Genomic DNA, 18765 nt, shown 5'->3' on the forward strand with positions numbered 1-18765 from the left:
TCGTTACAGCCAGCGAGTATAAAAAAAAAAAAAACCTAAACACATAAAAGTAAATGAACGTTCTCTATATGTTATGGAGCAGCTTTGTGGAAACCCTCCTTGGTTCCTGGTGGGTTAGCGCAGACTGACTGGAAATGATACTGAACTGTTTCAGATTCACCTTCACTCAGATTAAAATGAGTCAGTTGTCTGTAAACCCGACAAAGCCTTGTCTTCCTTCCTCTGTATGTTGCAAAGGATTACCCACATTTATAGGCACCACTCAGCATTAACTCAATGTTTAACCTAACCTTTTGCACCCTGTTTGCTGGACCAATGACTATTGTCATTACAGTCTTCAGGCCACAGTAAAACACTCCAGAGTCCTGATTATTCTCAGTGCATGGCAGCTCAATGGCTTTACAGCCTCCCCCGTCACTCTTTACTCATGAATTACCCTCCTGCTTTTGTTCTGCAAATCAGTGTGGCAGGTGGGAAGTTGTGGGGGAAGGAGGCAAACTTCTTCACACCCAAACCAGTTTCCTGTCACACACCCACGTTCGGCTTTCACCTCATTGCCACCCTGTTTCCACCTCTCTCACAGACAGAATTCATGCCATGAACAACACATCACTCCGAATCAAGTACAAAAGTGTTTAATAAATACCGAGGTAGTCGTAGTCATTGAATGTTTTACACTTGAATGCATCAACACATTTCTCATCTTCAGTCAGCACTCCACACAAACATACAAGGTCGCATTTGCTGAGCAGATCAACAACCTGCTTCCTGAACACGCTTGTGTAAATGTTCGTGAACGCAGCTCATGGCCTCGTGCAGATGAACCAGTTCTTTCGCTCCGCTTTCGGCAAGCTGGGGTCAGTCCCTGAGCTGAGGCCGACAACTAGGCCAAAAGTCAGCGGGACGACCACACACCGACTGCTCTGCTTCCGTGATTCCTCTGACATGCCCTGGCTTGTTCAGAGTCGCGCTCGGGACGCTTTGTCGCGGGTGTCGATCCCAAACCCTGAAACAAAGCCGCTGTACGGCGCGTTCAGGCTCTCAGGCCGTGTGGGAAAGTTCATCGCCCTTCATCAGCGCAGGGTTCAACACGCTGCGATGGCTCTCTGTAGAGGCATGGGGGTCGGGGGAGCTCCCAGTTCACTGCTGCATTTCACGTAGTCCATTAATAGTGAATTTACTGCGAGCTGTTGAGGGCAGCTCCCCTGCTCAAGTTTTGCTTTCTTACACGGCAGAAAGTCCGGCTCCACGGCCGCTTTGCCCCGTCTTTTCCGCGAATGCTGCGCCGGGCCGGTCGGGCACAGGTTCTCCTTGTCTTCTGCGCCGGTGGGGGGACACACGACCTCCTCTCGGGGTAAAATCCGAGGCTTTCCGGTGGCGGGAGAAGCGGGACCCTTGAGCTCCAGATGAGGCTGAGCTGTGGTGTGTTGCTGTTCACATCCCGATGAAACACTCTCTGCCGTCGCCTGGGCCGCATGGTACAAGTCCCGAGCGGATTTCATCACCATGGTCAGCAGGAGGCTCCGGTGGAGACGGAGACCCCCTCGCTGGGTGCGGGAGCTGTACAGTTTTCCCAAAGCAACCACCATGATCCTCTTGGCCTCGGCGCTGACCTCCATGTCGAAGCTTGTTTTGAAACTAGTCCAGGACAAACAACAGGAGGTTACGGATTGATTCTGACTTCAAACACAGACACAATACAGACCCGGACTGGGAGCAGGACACGTACTTATCACCTCGTCGACGTCACAGACTTAGCGTCATACGAGTGAGCCCCGCCCCCCGGCCTCAGACCCGGTCCTCGGTCTCAAACAGGCCTGAAAGCAGCGCTCAGACAGCTGAGGCGAAGAAAAGAGACACAAACGGAACACAGCAGCCATATACACACAACCAGCGAGGAAAAAAGAAAGAAAAGAATGATTTTTTATTTATTTTGCTCAATTTCATCAGCTAGTTTCCACTAGGAAATAACTTAAAATAACCTAAAACTTCAACCAAAACTAGTTTCTGTAGTTTCCAGGTATGTTACTACATGTTACATATTATAAACTGTTCACTACATGTATACAGCTGTGGACTTTGGACTAACAGTTTACAGTAGTTTTCCAAATCCTGGCCTAACATACGCCTGTCTGCACTGAATATAGGCCACAGATCCAGACTCAGGTTTTGGATACAAATGTGTTTGGCTGTTGCTTTACAAGCTAAATTAAACATTTCAGCTGCACTTATTAAAACTATCAACACATGCAGCTTCTTGTTGCATTTTGCAGTTTTTATTAGTTAAATTTAGTCCACCTAAATGCTCTTTTGTCACTGATGAAACAAGAAATGAATTTTGGTTGAAATGTGCGCCTTTACGCTCAAACTTAAAGGAGGTCTGACTGAATCAGCCGTCACATGCAGGTCATTTGTTTCGCCAACATGCACACAAAGCCTATTGTCAGACATTTAACTTCATATATGCTCTGTATGACTTGGCGTGTCATGTTTATCAGGCATGCACCTGACTATCACTGAATCCAAGCAGTGCAAACACATTCAGGCAGTTCCAAATGTCTAAGGACAGGCATTAACAAGCTGGAAGCTGATCATGATGCATTTGTTTGATGAGCCATGCCCGGAGCAGGAAGAGTCATGAGGACTGCGAAAGGTATTTCTGCCTATGTTTAGCCTCACTCATACCATGAATACTATGCCACTGCTCTGGTTGTCTGGAACAGTAAAGAAAGCATCTACCAAAGTCCAGTCTCACCCATCCCCCCAGTGAGCTGCTTCCCTTTGAAGGGAAAAAGGAAAGCAGGGTGGGGGGTGGAGGTTAACAGACAGATGCCCATATTAAGCACATCCTGCTCCTGTGGCACATACAGAGGAAAACCCATGACGTGCGTGGGAGCCCTTGTTTCCTGAGGCCCTTTAAAGTAACAGCAGTGAGGATTGCGTCAGGGCTCGCCACTTCCCTCTGCCCATATTTGGGCAATGGAATCCATTCCGGGGTGTATCATGATCAGCTGCATTGCACTTTTAGACTTCATTTAAGGTAGAGCTTGGCACACTGAGTAGTATAAATCAATACGACAACATAAAATTGAGCATTTAACTCCCGAGCAGCAGTGTGAAAGTGCTTTATAGAATTTGTTTCTTAGAGAGGGGAAGAGAGTGAGAGACCTTGTTTTCCAAGCTGCTGAGCTTCGAGAGGAATTTCTGGTATGCAGGTGATTGTTTCTGGTGTGGCTGCAGTGCAACAAAGGATCAGCTGCAGAGGATGGCAGGCTGATATATGCATTTTTTCTAAAATATACTAGAAATGTCTGATTAAACGTGCTCGTGGTAGGAATGCATCAGAATCCGTAGATGCCACCTAAAAGGAAGTTAAAAAAAAAAAAAAGCTATATGAAATTCCTCCATTGATAATGACCGTAATTATCCCCTTGTTTTTAGTTGATTGGTTACCTCTCTTAAAGGTACAATCAGGCTTTGGTACAGTGATCAATAACACCCAAAAAGGCTACAAACATTTCCTCCAAACCTCCCACTGATGTTTTTTTTTTTTTTTTTTTCATGATCAAGTTTGGAGTCATCAGTCGAGGTGGAGGGAAACTTGTTTTTGGTGCACTTTTGAGCGCTGGAACACTTCAATCCAGTAATAGATTAAACAGTGCCCTCCTGTGGTTACACTGTGGAACTGACGCAAATGTGTGCAGCTCATTAAAGAGCTCCAGGGATATATAACAGGGATATGCCTGTATCCCTGATTCCCAGCCCGGAGCATGGTAACAGTCTCACTTTTTAACCCGTTCCTGTGTGTTTTGGGCATCATTTTATTAATCCAATCTGAATCACATATCTAAAGTGTATCCTGCCTTTCACATATGTCATGCAATAAGATTACACTGACATGATCTGCTGCTGTAAATATGCACAATTCCCCATATGGCATCAGCATCGTGATCCCCCTCCCCATACTCATACAAAGTACTTGAGCTTTTCAAACTGCTGAGAGGCTGTGCCACACATCTGGAGTATTATGTAACCACCACACTGGACTGTAGTGAATTCCTTTCCAAGATATTGTGCCTTCAACAGATAGTAATCTATGTTTTTCTACTAGGGGCCATTAAAACGTCACAACAAGCAGACAGACACAGCTGCTACATCTCATATCATATTTCGAGCCACTGACACAGCCTTTTAGCTCTGCTGTGGTCTCCTCCAAGGCTTGAGAAAGATATTTGGTTCTAAACCTGTTCAGTGTTTCATTCTTCACTTGCTATTTGCTCATTTATCTGCTGTTACTTGTATACTGCACATTGGGTTTATGGATTTTTTAAAAAATTAATTACAGCATTTGAGCTCAGACTAAACCATGCAAGCAGTAAAAATACAGCAACATCCTTAAAAAAAGCACCTCAGAGAAAGATTGTGGCACAATAAGCAACCACTTTGACATTATATAGAGTTAACTGATTTAACGTTGGTTCAAAAATATAGATTCATCCAGATTTAAAGCTCACTGGAGCCGCTTCCTTTATTAGTGTGGTAACAGTAAACCAAGCTGGTGAAATAGTGGATATTTCAGTGAGCTCTCAGTTGTCTTGTTGGTCTTGGAACACTAGAGGGCGCACTAACAAGGGGAAATAAGAAGATAACTTGATTCTGGTCTGGGCTGTGCAGCCTTTGGTGTCTGCTTTGGAGACTAAGTGAAGGTTTGAGGAGATCACGCATGCGAAGGAAAGGCAGAAAGCGCCGATGTTTAATCTCATACAGGGTCCATTCACAGGTGGAACAGACCAGGCGTGTTCTTCGCTGACATCATTAAAATAGCCAAACATTTCTTAGTACCACAGTTGCAAATGAAAATGTGTTATTAATTCAGAACTTAAGCCTAATTATCGCATAACAGGATAGGAGGCTTTAGATACATAATGTGTATTTTACACTAAGTGCTGTATATCAAATACGGAAGCAAAACTGTAGCCAAATGAAGGCAGAAACAACCGTGGGAATACAAGTTCTAAAGCATGAAATGAACCAGTCATACATGACAGCCTCCAGGTGTGAGTACTGAAGTGTGCAAGAAGAGGAAAAAAGAATGAGCTGTTTATTTGTAGGGTTATGACAGTTGCTTCCTTACAGTAAGTTACATTCAACATTCCTCAGTGAAAAGCATTTCTCCAGAAATGTACTTGAAAAACAGGCAAATTTACATGTTGCTGTAGATTAATTTTGAACAGAGAAATGAAGCAGTTGATTTTCTATTTCTTTAACAAGTTCTGCTTTCAGTAAATCAATTAATCAATTAAATTTTTTTATACATACTTTATTCCAGTGATATATATGAAAGAAACCCAATGAGCAAATGCCATGACGGTGCTGCTTTAGGAGGTGGGCTGAGTCAAAATTGGCCTGTCAATAAATAAATAAATAAATAAATACATACATAAATAAATAAAATCACTGTTCATGTCATTTTTGGAAAAATGCTTTTTAAATACAGTATATGGGATCCATATAGCACAATAGGTGTTTACTTTTGGTTTCAGTTTTGGCCCTCCAGAGGAAAAAAGTTGGGCACACCTGGTCGAGTCATGGCCTCAGTTCACATCTCAGCCAATGTCTTAAGGCTTACATTAAAAACAAGCCGCAAAAAAGGAGTCAGAGAGAAATTGTTACAAATCTTTTATTAAGATATTCATTATTTAATCCATTTGACATTTTCTCTATGATTTGTATTTATTTATTTTACAGTCGTTAATGTGCAATTACCTTTGATAATGTTGGGTCACAGTTACAGGGCTTTCACAAAGTTATTGGCACTTGGAACACAGAAAGAATAGGATGAGCAGTACAGGATGTCCACTGGCGCTACAGGGTTACAGAGGGTAAGGAGCAGGGGCAAAGACATGGGCAGACCAATTACTGCACAGGTTGTGAAGAAGCGCTGTTTCTGGGTAAATATAGACCTCATGCTGCGAGTGCACAACAAACAATCTGACCTCTATGTGTGCGTCTATATATAATATACAGTATTTATCTATACATGTGTATAATCATATTTAAGTATGCACTGTTTAGTGACAAAAGGTTCCCCATGCCGTGCCACACCTTATCCATTCAAGTGTGTAGGTCTACATGTTCTGTGAAGTGTAAACACAAACGTTGAAAGGTACAGAAATTAGCTCAGAGCGGACTGAAAAATGAGCGTGAATGCTTTCTACTCTCCAAAGCACACAAAGTAAAACACAAGCTCACACACCTACTGCACAAAAGGCACTGTGCAATAGGCTGTGTGAGGGACTTTTACTGGAGTGGGCCCTGACACATACTGTAACCACAGTTACTTCCACTCGTTCAACTGATGGCGTCACAGGCCCTAAGCCCGTGTTTCTAGACTGGGCTTATGAGACGCAACAGCGGGATACTCTGACTGGGTCAATGGTGCTTTGTGGATGTCTGGATTTGGGTTGAGCTGTGAAAGCAGACTAACATGGCTTCCTAAGAATCGATGCTGATTCACTGGTGATATTTCAGCTCTTGTAAGTGAGTCAGAATGGAGTAAGTCACCGTGTATAACTCATTCAAGCCCTTGTTGTTTCTCGCCTTTAAAGTTTCTTTATTGTCTTTTACTTTTGATCTGGGTGGGGGGCTGACTGTTTTTCTAAGGGTGTCGGCGTTAATTATACTCTGGTTTCATTAATACCTCTGTGAAGGACACAATCAATAACAGTCGTGCAACAGTGGAACTAAATTCAGACATTTGAACAGTAAATTGGCTAATGTCATACCTTCTTTTACTTCTTTAGGCAGGAACACTGACAGATTTGGGAGACATTTGTCCTTGAACTCTGTACACAAAGCAATTATCCAGGAATCTGCTATTACAGTGGGTTTACTTAGAAAACCTTGAGTTGGATATTTTTCTGTGTAGCATCATATTATAAACAATTTAATGGATTATGGTAACTTAAATATACCCGGCAGAGGCTAACATGAGTCCTGACATGATTAAAAAAACAGGTTTGGGGGGGGGGGGCATGACGATGTAACATGAGTTGTGTTGAACTTGTAAACTTGGCTCGGTAATAAGCCACTCGCAAATTAAGCGGACATATTAAAATTCAGATTCAGCTCCCTAAAACCGCTGCTTTGCCTCTCTCTGAAACACTTGAATAGAGGTGTGGAGGTGAAACACGACACCAGCTGCATGAAGGACAGGAAGCACAACAGTCTTCAAAGATACTGGAGAGGTAAAGAGGGGGAGGGGTGCTCATGTGGCATTTACAGTCAAATGCAAAGCTTACTGAGGTTTTGTTGTCATTATCTTAACAGAATACTTACAAGGTACTGCATTTTTGTTCTGCCTGTATACCCTCAGGTCAAACCACGTAGGTAAACACATCCTTAGAATTTGAATCAATGATGAAAATAGGTTGAGCTATATCTTTCCTGCCTCTCATTATTCTCTCAATGAGATTGACTCAGCCTTGAATAAGAGGCAATAACTATTTCCCTGCTTTTGCGTCGTACCTGTCTTCAGAAAAAAAAAAAAACTAAAATAAAACCCTCTTTTCCAGAAGGAGAAAGTTGTCTGTGAGAGCATTTCAGGTTAAGAACACATTCCTAAGTTCTGCCCAGACCCACCTGCAGCAGGAATAAAGACTCCCCTGTACTGACCTGTGATCTCCAGGTCACTGTGCATTCAAAAAGCTTCCAGCAAACACAAGCTTTCACATAGAAAGAAAGAAAAAAAAAAAAAAAAAAAAAAAAAAAAGCCCAGTTCAGTTGTTGACATTTCATTATCAGACACATCCAGCAACAGAAAGGAAGAACACTTGGGATTTAAACTAAACTTAACAGTCTTCTCGATTATTTACAGTAGGAGTTTGTGTCACTTCTGAACGAGGAACACAGGCTGGCATGGAAGAAGAAGAAGAAGAAGAAGAAAAAAAAAAAGACAAATTACAGGGGTTCAGTTGCTACACAACACTTCTCAAAAAGGTGCATGAACCACTGGTTCTTCTATTAAGGTGCAGAAACCTCCAGTCTACCTCTCATGGAAGGTGCAAAAGTAAAGAGGTGGTGCATTAGATACATGAAAAAACTACATACCAAAAGACAGCCACGCAATCCAGACTCTCCTGTTTGACACACACACACATGGATAGTACCATGAAACCTATCACTGTCGCTTCGAGCACATATTGCCTCCTCATGATGTCACTGCAGCCACCAGGCTTCTGCTTAATTGATTTCAATTAAAAGACATGTTCCAATGTTCCATCATTAGTTCCTGGGACTTTTGCATTTGCACAAAAAAAACCAAAACGTCAGCAGTTCTTCTCTTTTCAGTAATTTCAGTACAAAGAAGAAACTGGCTGAGTTGTCAGATCGATATAACCTTTATATTTCTCCAAGTCACCTTCAAAACCGTGGGCCAGCGTTTTATGGAAGGAGGCACATGCTGCAGGTTCACAACCTTAACGAGAAATGGTTATCATAGACAACAGTCAAGCCAGCTGAATCAGTCTTATTATTCCTTTTAAGCTTGCGAAGATGAAATGCTTCAAACTTAGCAGTTCAACTGCTCATTCCATCACTCTGCACTGTCAAACAAAGATAAAAATAAATGACTAAGGGTCCTATGATAAGACTGCTTTATTAAACTCCTTTTTTCTGCAAAAATAGCACTTTCACTTATTTGACAAGACCTCTTTCAATAAAACGTGAAGATCGAGATTTTAAAACAATCCCTCTCACTCTCTTCGCTCACACCATTCTCGGCATGGGCACTTGTATAAATATAGTTTATCCTCTAAAAATATGACCATCTCTGATTACCTGTTGCCCTTAAATTTGCTTTACAATCATCTCAGTAAAAAGCTCCCCCCTTCTCTCTGGATCACTGTTCAGTTCGGTAGACGGAGAAACATGCTAGGAGTTAGAAAACAGAAAGGTGAGATACAGTTCTAGAAGACGCCGCACAGTGAAACGCTCTCTGGTCTCAAGAGAGGTGACGTTGGGTGAAGAATACTTGCAGGTCGATGAGCGGAAGGTGCGAGGGGAGGAAGAACAGGTAGTGTTAACTCATTTTATTACTTTGTCTAAATTTAGTTCCTTTTCCGAGGCTGGAATAAAAGTTGTCAGGCTTGCATAGAGAAAAATGCCACTGACACTTACATTCAATACACTCGCCACCTCTACTCCGAGCCTGTCCAGCCAGCCACCCTCAGGCTGCACGGGCCACTCCCCCCCCCCCCACCACCTGCATTTCAGGGAATGTATTTAATATGCAACAGTGGATGCGCTTACACACCTTAAAAAGACAAGGGGAGGCAGAGGGCAGTTAGGAGAAAACTTAACATCCTCTGACTCTCTCCCTTTCCTCAACTAACTCCATTGTACAGTCATAAAGCAAAAGTTTAAGTTTTCATGTCCTGGTTACATCAGGGTAACAACAACTGTTGACCCTAGCAGTGTAGTATAGACAGTCAGATGTGAGAAATCAGCGTGGGCCAAAGAGTGAGGAGGCAAGCAGAACTGGGGAATACTGGTATACGTGTCACCAAATTTCAACCTTCCCCCGAACACAATGTTCAAAATAACTGTCCGCCGTCCCCGCCCACACCCGGTAGCGATTCACCTGAGGAGCCACCCGACTCCAAGCCGGCACCGCCAGTGGCCTCCAGAGAGGCGGGGTCGAAGGTGGGATCGGCCCCCAGGGTGTCATCCTCCATCTTGACGCCGTCGGGGAGGAAAGCGGTGTAGGCGTCGCTCTCGGCCATCAGCAGCTTCAGCTTGGGGATCCAGCTCTTGCGGACCACGCGTCGGGCGTTGGTGCACATGTCGGCCGCGATGGCGTTCATCTCGCTTTCTTTGAAGCTGGTGGCAAAGTTCTGGCAATAAACTGACGTGGAGAAGGGAAACAATGCATTAGGCTGAGCGCACGTTACGCTGCGGACTTGGCGGTCAGGGGAAATATGTTGTTTTTTTATGTTCACACGTGGAACCTGCATCATTTAATGAGCAATGTGTGGTATGGTGCTCATTAATTCTGCACTTTATTAAGTGTGTTTCCCACCGGGGCACAAATTCACCTACTTACAAGGTGCACGGAGAATTTAAGCAGCCTGAAGTATCAAAGCTCCTCCTCACAGTGCAACACCTGCAGCACTGAGTACAGAGCGTCTTGTCAATTTAGGATTTGATCCCCAGATTTTGCTGTCCACGAATAACCCTGAACCATCTGAACGACATCAAATCTGCTCCTCACAAATGCCCTTCAGCTGATGCCGGCTAATACTGTATAAGCATCTCTCCAGGTTCGGATTCGGAGGACGCATTTAAAAGAAGAGCGATAATATTTGCAGGCGTCCTGCAGATCAGACGGACAGGGAAATGTTACCTAATGCTATTCAGTAGGATCCAGTTAATCTCCAGTTTGAACTTTCATCCAAAAGCAGCCTAAAAACTGACATATTTCACCAAACCGAGCCATTTAACAGCCTATCATTAAATTCAGCAACAGTGTGCTCTGCAATATTTACATACAGAGAACGTGTTCATGTGCAAAATGAATGTGCCCGACATTAGAAGCACATTGTTTGCATGCTTGTGGGCAAACACCCACAGGGAGAAAAACACGAGTGCTCACATTTGACCGCGTGCAGAACTCTGTTGTCCAGGGGCTTGCGGCTCGGGTCATTGGTGGACGAGCGGATGCCTGTTCCACAGCTGTTGGCCAGAGTGTTCCTGATACATCAGAATAAGAAAGAGTTGTACAGAACAGAGGAAACACAAAAATAGTTGCTTTAATGCCAGCAGATAAAAAAAAATACATTAATTTCTATATTCAAACGAAGCTTTTGCTAACTTCACATGAAACAGTTGCAGAAATAGACCCAGACTCTCAGACAGAAGGAACAAACCTGTCAAAGAAGGCGGCCAGCAGCCTCCTCAGCAGCACCTTGTGTCTGGTCCCTGCGCTCACATGACAGTTCATGAGCTGGGCTCGTGATATATACACAGAAGTACCTGCAAAGGATAGCATGCAAACAAATGATCCACCAAATATCACCGTGACTCATACATTGTCTGCCTTTATGGCATGTTTGACCTGTTCCAAGTTCAGATGTTGTCAGTCATATACTGTCACATACTTGATTTCCTGGAATGGAGTGTTTGCTTATCTGGGGACGACTCTGATTCATATCAAACATTGCAGCTGTAGGTGGGGATTGAGGAGGCTTAGTCACATGTCAGTTCAGAGTTTCGCTTCTTTGCCATCCTCTGTTTCACATGTTGAATCCGCATCTGTGTTGCATTTCCTCATAAGTATTTACTCCTTTAAATATTTATGCACACTACTTTTTTTTCTTGCATTTTAATTTATTGTTATACTCCCTTACAATTCTAGCTTGGCTGTCTCCTTTTCTTCCTTTTTTCCTTTTCTTTAGGCCACACACTATATTGAAAGGTATGTAACTCAGCCAAGGTAACACAGGCACTGACACAGGATGTCCTTGACATAAACACACTGAGTCAAATGTGAAAGACTGCCACATAATCTGCATACCAAGCGCAGTCATTTGAGAACCTTTCCATTGTCTCTTGAATCAACTAGCATTCGTATATTCCTGCTTTGATTATTTTGTAGTTCATGTGTATATTTTCTGATACAGGTGATACATACTGTACATCTTCCAAACGTTATATGATCGTAGATAAAAACAACCTCGGCATTTCACCAGCTTTCTTGTAAAGACATGTTCCTTTTGGCACGCACACGCACACACAAACGCCTACACATGCAAACACACCTGAGACTAACTCTAGTTTCTCAGCAGGGTCTCCTTCCTCGTACAGTTTGGGATGACAGCGGTTGCCTATCTGAGCGATGAGTTCTGCGGGGAGACACGTAAGGTCTCTGCCTCGCATCCGACCCCGCGTCTCTGTGTGGTCCGGGAGAGCCTCGACGCGCTCGCCGGCAGCTGGAGAAACACAATACTGCAAGATTAGAATAAAACCACATCACTTTTACACGGAGACAAAATAGAGTGCACAGCACAACACTTGCTGAATCCAGAAATGCATCGTGTTACTATTAAATCCATAAAAAAATAAAAACAGAAATCAGACGTCTGTCTTGCAGTTGCACCGTTCTGTTTCATGTCCATTACCTGCGGCTCCCATGTTGAGCATGCTGTACATGGTGTACATGTTGCAGATTTGCCTGTACTGCTCTTCAGCGCTTTCATCCGTCCCCTCTTCCTCTTCTTCATCATCGTGGTAGCTGATGGGTGAGTCGCTGGCGTAGGTGCTCAGGGTGCCGGGGCTGGCGCCCTCTGACACGCCAAGGCCCGCTGCGGAGCTGCCATTGGTGCCGGCGTTGCCACTAACCCCGCCGCTGGCCACCATGCCCGCCAGGCCGGTTGCGGTGGCGCCCATGCACATGGCCAGTCCGAGTGCTCCGGGGCTCTGAATCGCACTGCCCCGCACCGCCTCCTGGGAATAACGGGCCGCCTTCCTGGCCCCTCCTCCTCCCCCTGAACCTCCCCCACCTCCATCTCTGCTGCTGCCACCCTCCCACAGCCGCTTAGCTACAGGAGTGCAGACTACTGAGTAAGGAGTGGCTGCTTCCGGCTGGCTAGCTGGCTGCTCTGTCTTCACTCGTGATACCAGAGAGAGCGGCGTCTGGCAGGAGGTCGGCCGGGTTGCACTGTTACTGGTCTGCGTTACAGGGCTCTGGGGCTCAGAAGGTGGGGCCTCCTCAGCGTGAAGGCCCTGAGAGTCGCAGCTGGGGGAGGAGACCTACAAATGAATGTATACATCAACTTTGTGTCAGCATACATAAACACACTGATGAACCAACAGATGAGCGTTTGCCCAATCAACCACACAGGTAATTTTGGTCATACAGTTTTCTTGTAGTTTGCTCTGTTTTGGACTTTTGCCGCCACCTTAATACAACTGATGTACATTAAACAGCATTTGGTTTGTGTTTATTGTGCACAAAAGCATTGAAAACTTAAATGTGGAAAAGCCTCTTTCCCCGTTTTCATCTATACAACATATGATATTAAGTCAAGTTTCCACTGCAAACCATTTCAGCTTTACCTTGAGGAAGAATTCAGTGCCTTTTTCCATGATCTGCTGGATCTGCAGGAAGCCTGCAGTATACATGAGGAGGAACTGGTCCCCCACCGTCATGCTGAGGCGTCCTGTGTAGCAGAAAGCTAAAATCTGCTGGAAGCTCTGGGGCTGCACAGCCGACGGGAGCTCCACTACGGTTGGGCTCGTCTCATTGCTGCTACCACCTCCACTATTGCTGCTGAAAAGGTCCCGGAAATAAGAACTGCTAGCAGCCAGCACAGCTCGATGGGCCTGAAACAAAAGCAGACATGTCAGACGTCCCATTAGAAGTTTTGAGAGTAGTGCTGATTTTGAATATTAAATGAAAGATTTCTGCTGACTTAAAACCAAAGAACCTGAGGTCAGGTCTTCTAAGCGATGGGTTTGTGGTGACTGAGCTCACTGATATCAAGATAAGGTCGCAAGGTCTTATGAAATAACATACTGATTTGTTTAAGGCTCAAATCTTCTCAATACTGTCACTGAGTTTTGGTGCCGATCACTTTTTTTTGATCCCTCAATAAGCTTTTAACATAAATCAGAGTTTAAAGTTGACTTCACATGAAACAGAAGCAGTACGTTGCCAAAATAAAACACAGGTGAAACAAGAGAAAGGCATTATCAAAATTAAGTAAGAAAGACTACGATATTAACACTGAGTGAGCGCCATTTATTTATTTGTCAAATAGGTCTTTAATATCAATTCATTACATCAAATTAATAATATAAAATGATTCCTAGAGTACTGTTCTGGACCTCTCCCAATGCTCTTGGAGAGAACGCCACAGTGACTTTGAACAGAAGTGTAATTTTTCATGATGTAAACAGGAATAACTTGCAGTCTCATCAGTACCTTGAAGGCATGGCCCTTGACCACCACGGAGACATCACAGTAGAGGCCCTGCAGCCGCTGCTCATTCAGACACTCTAAGACATTGTTGCCAAAGTTTGGGATCGCCATCTGGAGGGTCTGGGCCATGGTGCGCCTACGCACACCACCTAAGGGTCTTCTTGAGAAAGAAAGAGAGGAATGACACAATTACAACAAGTGAAAATGAGTTATATATAATATTGTTAATTCTTATATTAGAACACATACGATATATTGTTATACCCCAACCACCTTTGACTGTGTGTTTAACACATGTTGCTCCTCAACGGGGATGTAATTATAGCGCTGATTTTACACTGGATATTTGTTTTAATTGGGCAGCCTTACAGTAATCTCATGCAGCTTGTGCAGCCAGATGTCCACCTTGTAACTAAAAAGGCAAAGTTTGGGGGGCTTTTTTTTTGGCTTGTCTGCAGATGAAATGGCCATCTGAGATTCAGACAGTAACTCTAAATGAACTCATATAGTGACTCATCTGTTACCCTGTGTTTACACACCTTCATCCCTCGTCATATGAGCTGCGCCGTGGTCCCAGGTGGGATAACTTGAGCACATCGCAACAATGGCGAAAACTGTGTTATCCTGCGCTGTTTCCTCGGTGTGATGAGGAGGTGTAATGTGGCAGGGCTATGCTAAAAAAGGCAGAAAGCTCAAGGAGAACAGACCTAAAACAAAACAGGTGAGGAATGTCTGACTCTTCCATTAATGGACACAATAAAACAGCTGGCAGTCTTTCACTGTGACAAAGTAATACCAAACTTACGCTAAACCTATTTTTTTTATTACTACTGGGCTAAATTCTTCATACTGCCTCTATTTTAGAGAAGAGTAGCCCTGAGTAAAAATAATGTCCCACGGCATATCCAACTGACATAGGCCACAAATATTTCTTCACACAGTCCCACTGAAGGCTCTTGGCAGGCTCACAGGACGTTGATATTTGAAAGAAAGTTCTGTTGAAGCTTCTGTGGATGATTGCATTAATCCTATACGCCACTTCAGCCCTGCAATAGTTGCTATTGCCAGGAGCAGGCTCAGTAAAAGCCTTTTTATTTTCTGTCTTCTATGAGCTATAAAATCCCCGTGCCCTCAGATAACTGGGTCATGTTCTGTTATTCTATGTGCAAAAAGTATGCGTGGCCTAAACAAACACCACATAGCATGTTTCCATTCACTTCTCTAAACAGCCAAATGCAAACATACCCCCTTGCCCTGCACCCTGTCGAAGATTCCAATATTATGCCTGTAAATACTAAATTAAAGAGAACCAAAGTCCCCTCCGCTGTGGACACGAACACCGTGTGCAGACTACGTTACTGCTCGACTCTGTAACAGGCCTGCTCAGATTCAGTGGACGGGATATGGAAAGGAAAAGGCTTATTATACCAGATATTTTCTTCACGGCATCTAACAATAAAGCTGATCCACTGATGAGACCATAAACCTTTACCCAAAGCAGAACACCCGTCATAAGGGCTCTCACATGAGTCTGCAGGCCTGCGCCATTCAAAAGTGTGCATGCATACCCGGCACAAAGCTACTTTTCACACCAATGTTCGACCACTTAAAAGCGATGCATGAATGCATAGTGCACGCACACCGACGCGCACATACATAGGAAACAAAAGCAATCTCTGATACTGTGAGAAGGAACTGATTGAAGCCCACCCTGTGAGAGGCATACAACCAACTTTGGTGTGACTGACTGATGAGGGCTGGAGTGAGCCGCCCCATCATATCCAAAGCCTTTCATTTGGGACCTCGCCAAGCTCCAGGGTAAAGAGAAATGCTCTCTTTGTCTCTGTCTCACTCAAGCTCCCTCTCCCTCATACTAAAACACAGATGCGCACACACAAACTCAAACAAACCCACAAAAGGCACACTGAGTCACACACAGACATTAGACAATACTGCTTGTTTACAGTTTGGCGAGCCGCAGTAAGCACACATGCGTGCACATAAAGACACACAAACACGGGGCTGAGAGCAGGGTGTGTTTGCACAGTTTGTCCTGACAGTGAGAGAGAATGTGGCTGTGTGTGTGTGTGTGTGTGTGTGTGTGTGTGTGCATTTGTGTGTGCATGTGTGTCTTTATGCACCAAGGAGGGGCAGCGAGGCCTGCAGAGATGAGAGGGATCATCTCAGGTCCTTATTCCATTAAATATATAGAGCGCGGCGACGTGTACGGATGAAATTCACCCGAACTCACCCCGTGGCTTAGATCTCACACCAACCAGCCGGGTGAGGAAAGTAGGTCAAACATACTCCCAACATACTTAAGACCTCAGACTTTTCATAGTAAGCCTTCAAAAATGTTTTGCCTTCATTCAAAGGGATTATGCTACATTATGATGGGATGGCTGTGGACATATTTCGAAATGTACGGACCCACTTCTTTCCAGTTTATCCAGTTCTGCACTGCAAACAGCATGGGCTCTTGCACTGCTATGTGGGTGATTACTGTGGAGTCATTGGTGCAGCTGGCACACAATGCATCTCTCTATAGGCATTTCCTGGTTCCCATGTGCCCATGCCTGCATGGCTGTGCTACTCCGATCAAGTCAAGACATATGCACAGGCCTGATCCGCGATTTGTCTTACATAACATGGAGACCCTGATTAACAACACACATGAAAAGCTTGTAAACTTCTGAACTATTTGAACTGAAGCTTCATCCGGTGAGATCCCAGACCACAGCCTGCCTCTGTAACTGTTACAGAAGTGTTTAAGGGAAAGGATGCCGGGTTATGGGGAACAGATAAGGAGCTCTTTAACGCGCCGTGTGCCAGTCTCCCCGCCGGGAGTGCTCCACTGTCTGCTGGCACCGGAGCCGATGGGAGGGAGAGGGGGGGGGCGACACAGGATGGCAGCGAGCCCCGGTGATACCCGGGTGAGGGCGACGGTGTGTTACTGTTTACGTGCCGTCAAACCGCACTCAAAGTATACTAATGCAAACGTCTTGAGCGGACTAAGCGGCCGTACTCTGCCCCCCTTCCCCCTGTGGCTCCCTACGCTGAAAATGTTTGATGCCCTCTCCCATCCGCAGCAGGCCTATAGAGGTGGCTAATGGCTAAGCTAACGCTACTGTTAAATATTTTGGGTTCGCCCCGGCGCACCATCCACCTCATGCACGCACAGCCCCAGCTGCACAATGTCAAGCATTTCCGCGATAGTCCCACACTCAAAAGATAAACAAGACACTTACTGCCTGCGCGGACGAGGTAGCCGTGCTGCGACGCCGGTTGTCAAGCCCAAATGTTGCTTATTTAAATATTTTGGTGATGGGGGAAATCGCTCCCCCTGCCATTCTCCATTCTACCGACATCAACAGGTCATCCCAGGACACGCAGCAGCTGAGGGCGAGCCAGACGGAACCAGTGCGGCACGGAGCGGGGGGTGGGAGCACAACAAGGCACAATTCTTTACAACCGGCGCTCGCAAGTGCTGCCGTGCCAAAAAACCTGACCGCCATCGCATATTCGCATATTTGAGAGAGCTACACGAAATTAACCATTTCTCTTCACGCGCGGTGATCCACGCTGATAATCGGTCAGGCCTACATTTCAGTGAATAGATAGCGCTGAAAGAAAGTTTAGGACTGTGCCATGGCCCCATCCCCTCAGTCGCATATTATCCCAAACTTAAACTGTCCCGTACCTGCTGGATCATCAGCCCAACTAAGGACACTGTCACAGTCCCCCTCCCCCCTCCCCCTCCTCTGCCGCCGCCGGTGGCTCCTCAGACGACCCCGGCAGGACGCCTCACACAGCGGCAGACAACACACTCACCCCCTCGCTGGGAAGTTGATGCAGAGCGTCGGTTCAACGAAGCTGCGCTCTCTCTCCCCGCTTTCCCCTGCTCCGGGCTGCCATTCAGTGTGAGCGAAACGCCGATAGCAGAGCCATCGAGGGCGGTACAGTATCCCAGGGGATTGCGGAACACAGAGCCACTGATCGCACCGAACAGGAGAGGAGGAAGGCAGGCATGACGCGCTCGTCATTCAATCGCATGATCGTTTCGAGAGAGCGCAGCCTCAATTTGGGGAGACCTATCCCACGGCGTGCACTGTTTGCGCATTGGCACAGCAACAGCAGCAGCCTGCCCTGCAAGGAGAGACCGTCTCTCACTCTCTCCCAAAGTCTCTCTCTCTATGCATATGAGCGATAGAATTGGGAAAAGTAGGCCGCGTGTGTTATTAAACTTTAGTGAACTCGGCGCGCACATATAATAGGGATAAAGGCGCGCCCTTGTTGGCTGTAAATAAGTGAAACCTTATGTGCAACACGCAGTGTTATGATATCTATCTCTCTCTCTCTCTCTCTCTCACACACACACACACACACACACACACACACACACACACCTACCTGTGTTCAGCTGATATACATAAGCAAAGCATGTTGGGGCCTTACTGTGGTCATAACATACCAAACAGCACACTGTATGATGATGGGCCTCCACCAGGCCATTCGACAGCATTCTGGGATTTTAAACGTGTGTGCATGAACATCCCTTCTGCATGCATTTTTTCATGTGAGGGTGGAGGCACAGCAGCTGTTATATGTATCTCATACACCAACAGCACACAGAATCACAGAAAGCTCAGCTCTGGAGGTATGGATTCATGAATAAATGTCTTCAAAATGGCACCATCCGTGGCAGCAGTGAGTGTGAATGTGTAGGTTATATGAGGTGAGGAAAGTAACAATAACCTGCGACTTTCTTGGAACAGAAGGAGACAGAA

The 18765-nt window shown here is 45.3% G+C and overlaps 2 protein-coding genes across 7 annotated transcripts; both read right to left on the bottom strand.

Annotated features, from left to right (window-relative positions):
- Positions 1 to 639: 639 nt before the first annotated feature.
- Positions 640 to 1700, bottom strand: ier2a (immediate early response 2a). The gene has a single exon (XM_076752965.1). It carries the CDS (start codon positions 1617 to 1619, stop codon positions 1086 to 1088), a length of 534 nt encoding a protein of 177 aa, XP_076609080.1. The 5' UTR covers positions 1620 to 1700; the 3' UTR covers positions 640 to 1085.
- A 3962-nt stretch (positions 1701 to 5662) lies between these two features.
- nacc1a (nucleus accumbens associated 1, BEN and BTB (POZ) domain containing a) lies at positions 5663 to 18072 on the bottom strand. 6 transcript variants are annotated; one of them, XM_076752808.1, is made up of 8 exons: positions 17810 to 18072; positions 13982 to 14135; positions 13114 to 13380; positions 12177 to 12807; positions 11817 to 11987; positions 10926 to 11031; positions 10652 to 10749; positions 5663 to 9904 (listed from the first exon to the last, which is right to left on the bottom strand). In XM_076752808.1, the coding sequence occupies exons 1-8, from the start codon at positions 18019 to 18021 to the stop codon at positions 9594 to 9596; spliced, it is 1950 nt and encodes a 649-aa protein (XP_076608923.1). In that variant the 5' UTR covers positions 18022 to 18072; the 3' UTR covers positions 5663 to 9593. The 6 variants fall into 6 exon arrangements, with proteins under 6 accessions (XP_076608923.1, XP_076608922.1, XP_076608928.1 ...); XM_076752807.1 differs by having other exon boundaries at positions 13982 to 14138; XM_076752813.1 differs by lacking the exon at positions 17810 to 18072 and adding an exon at positions 17227 to 17585.
- Positions 18073 to 18765: the final 693 nt, after the last annotated feature.

This window comes from Chaetodon auriga, chromosome 16 (genome assembly GCF_051107435.1).
Source record: "Chaetodon auriga isolate fChaAug3 chromosome 16, fChaAug3.hap1, whole genome shotgun sequence".
Classification (NCBI taxonomy): Eukaryota; Metazoa; Chordata; class Actinopteri; order Chaetodontiformes; family Chaetodontidae; genus Chaetodon; species Chaetodon auriga.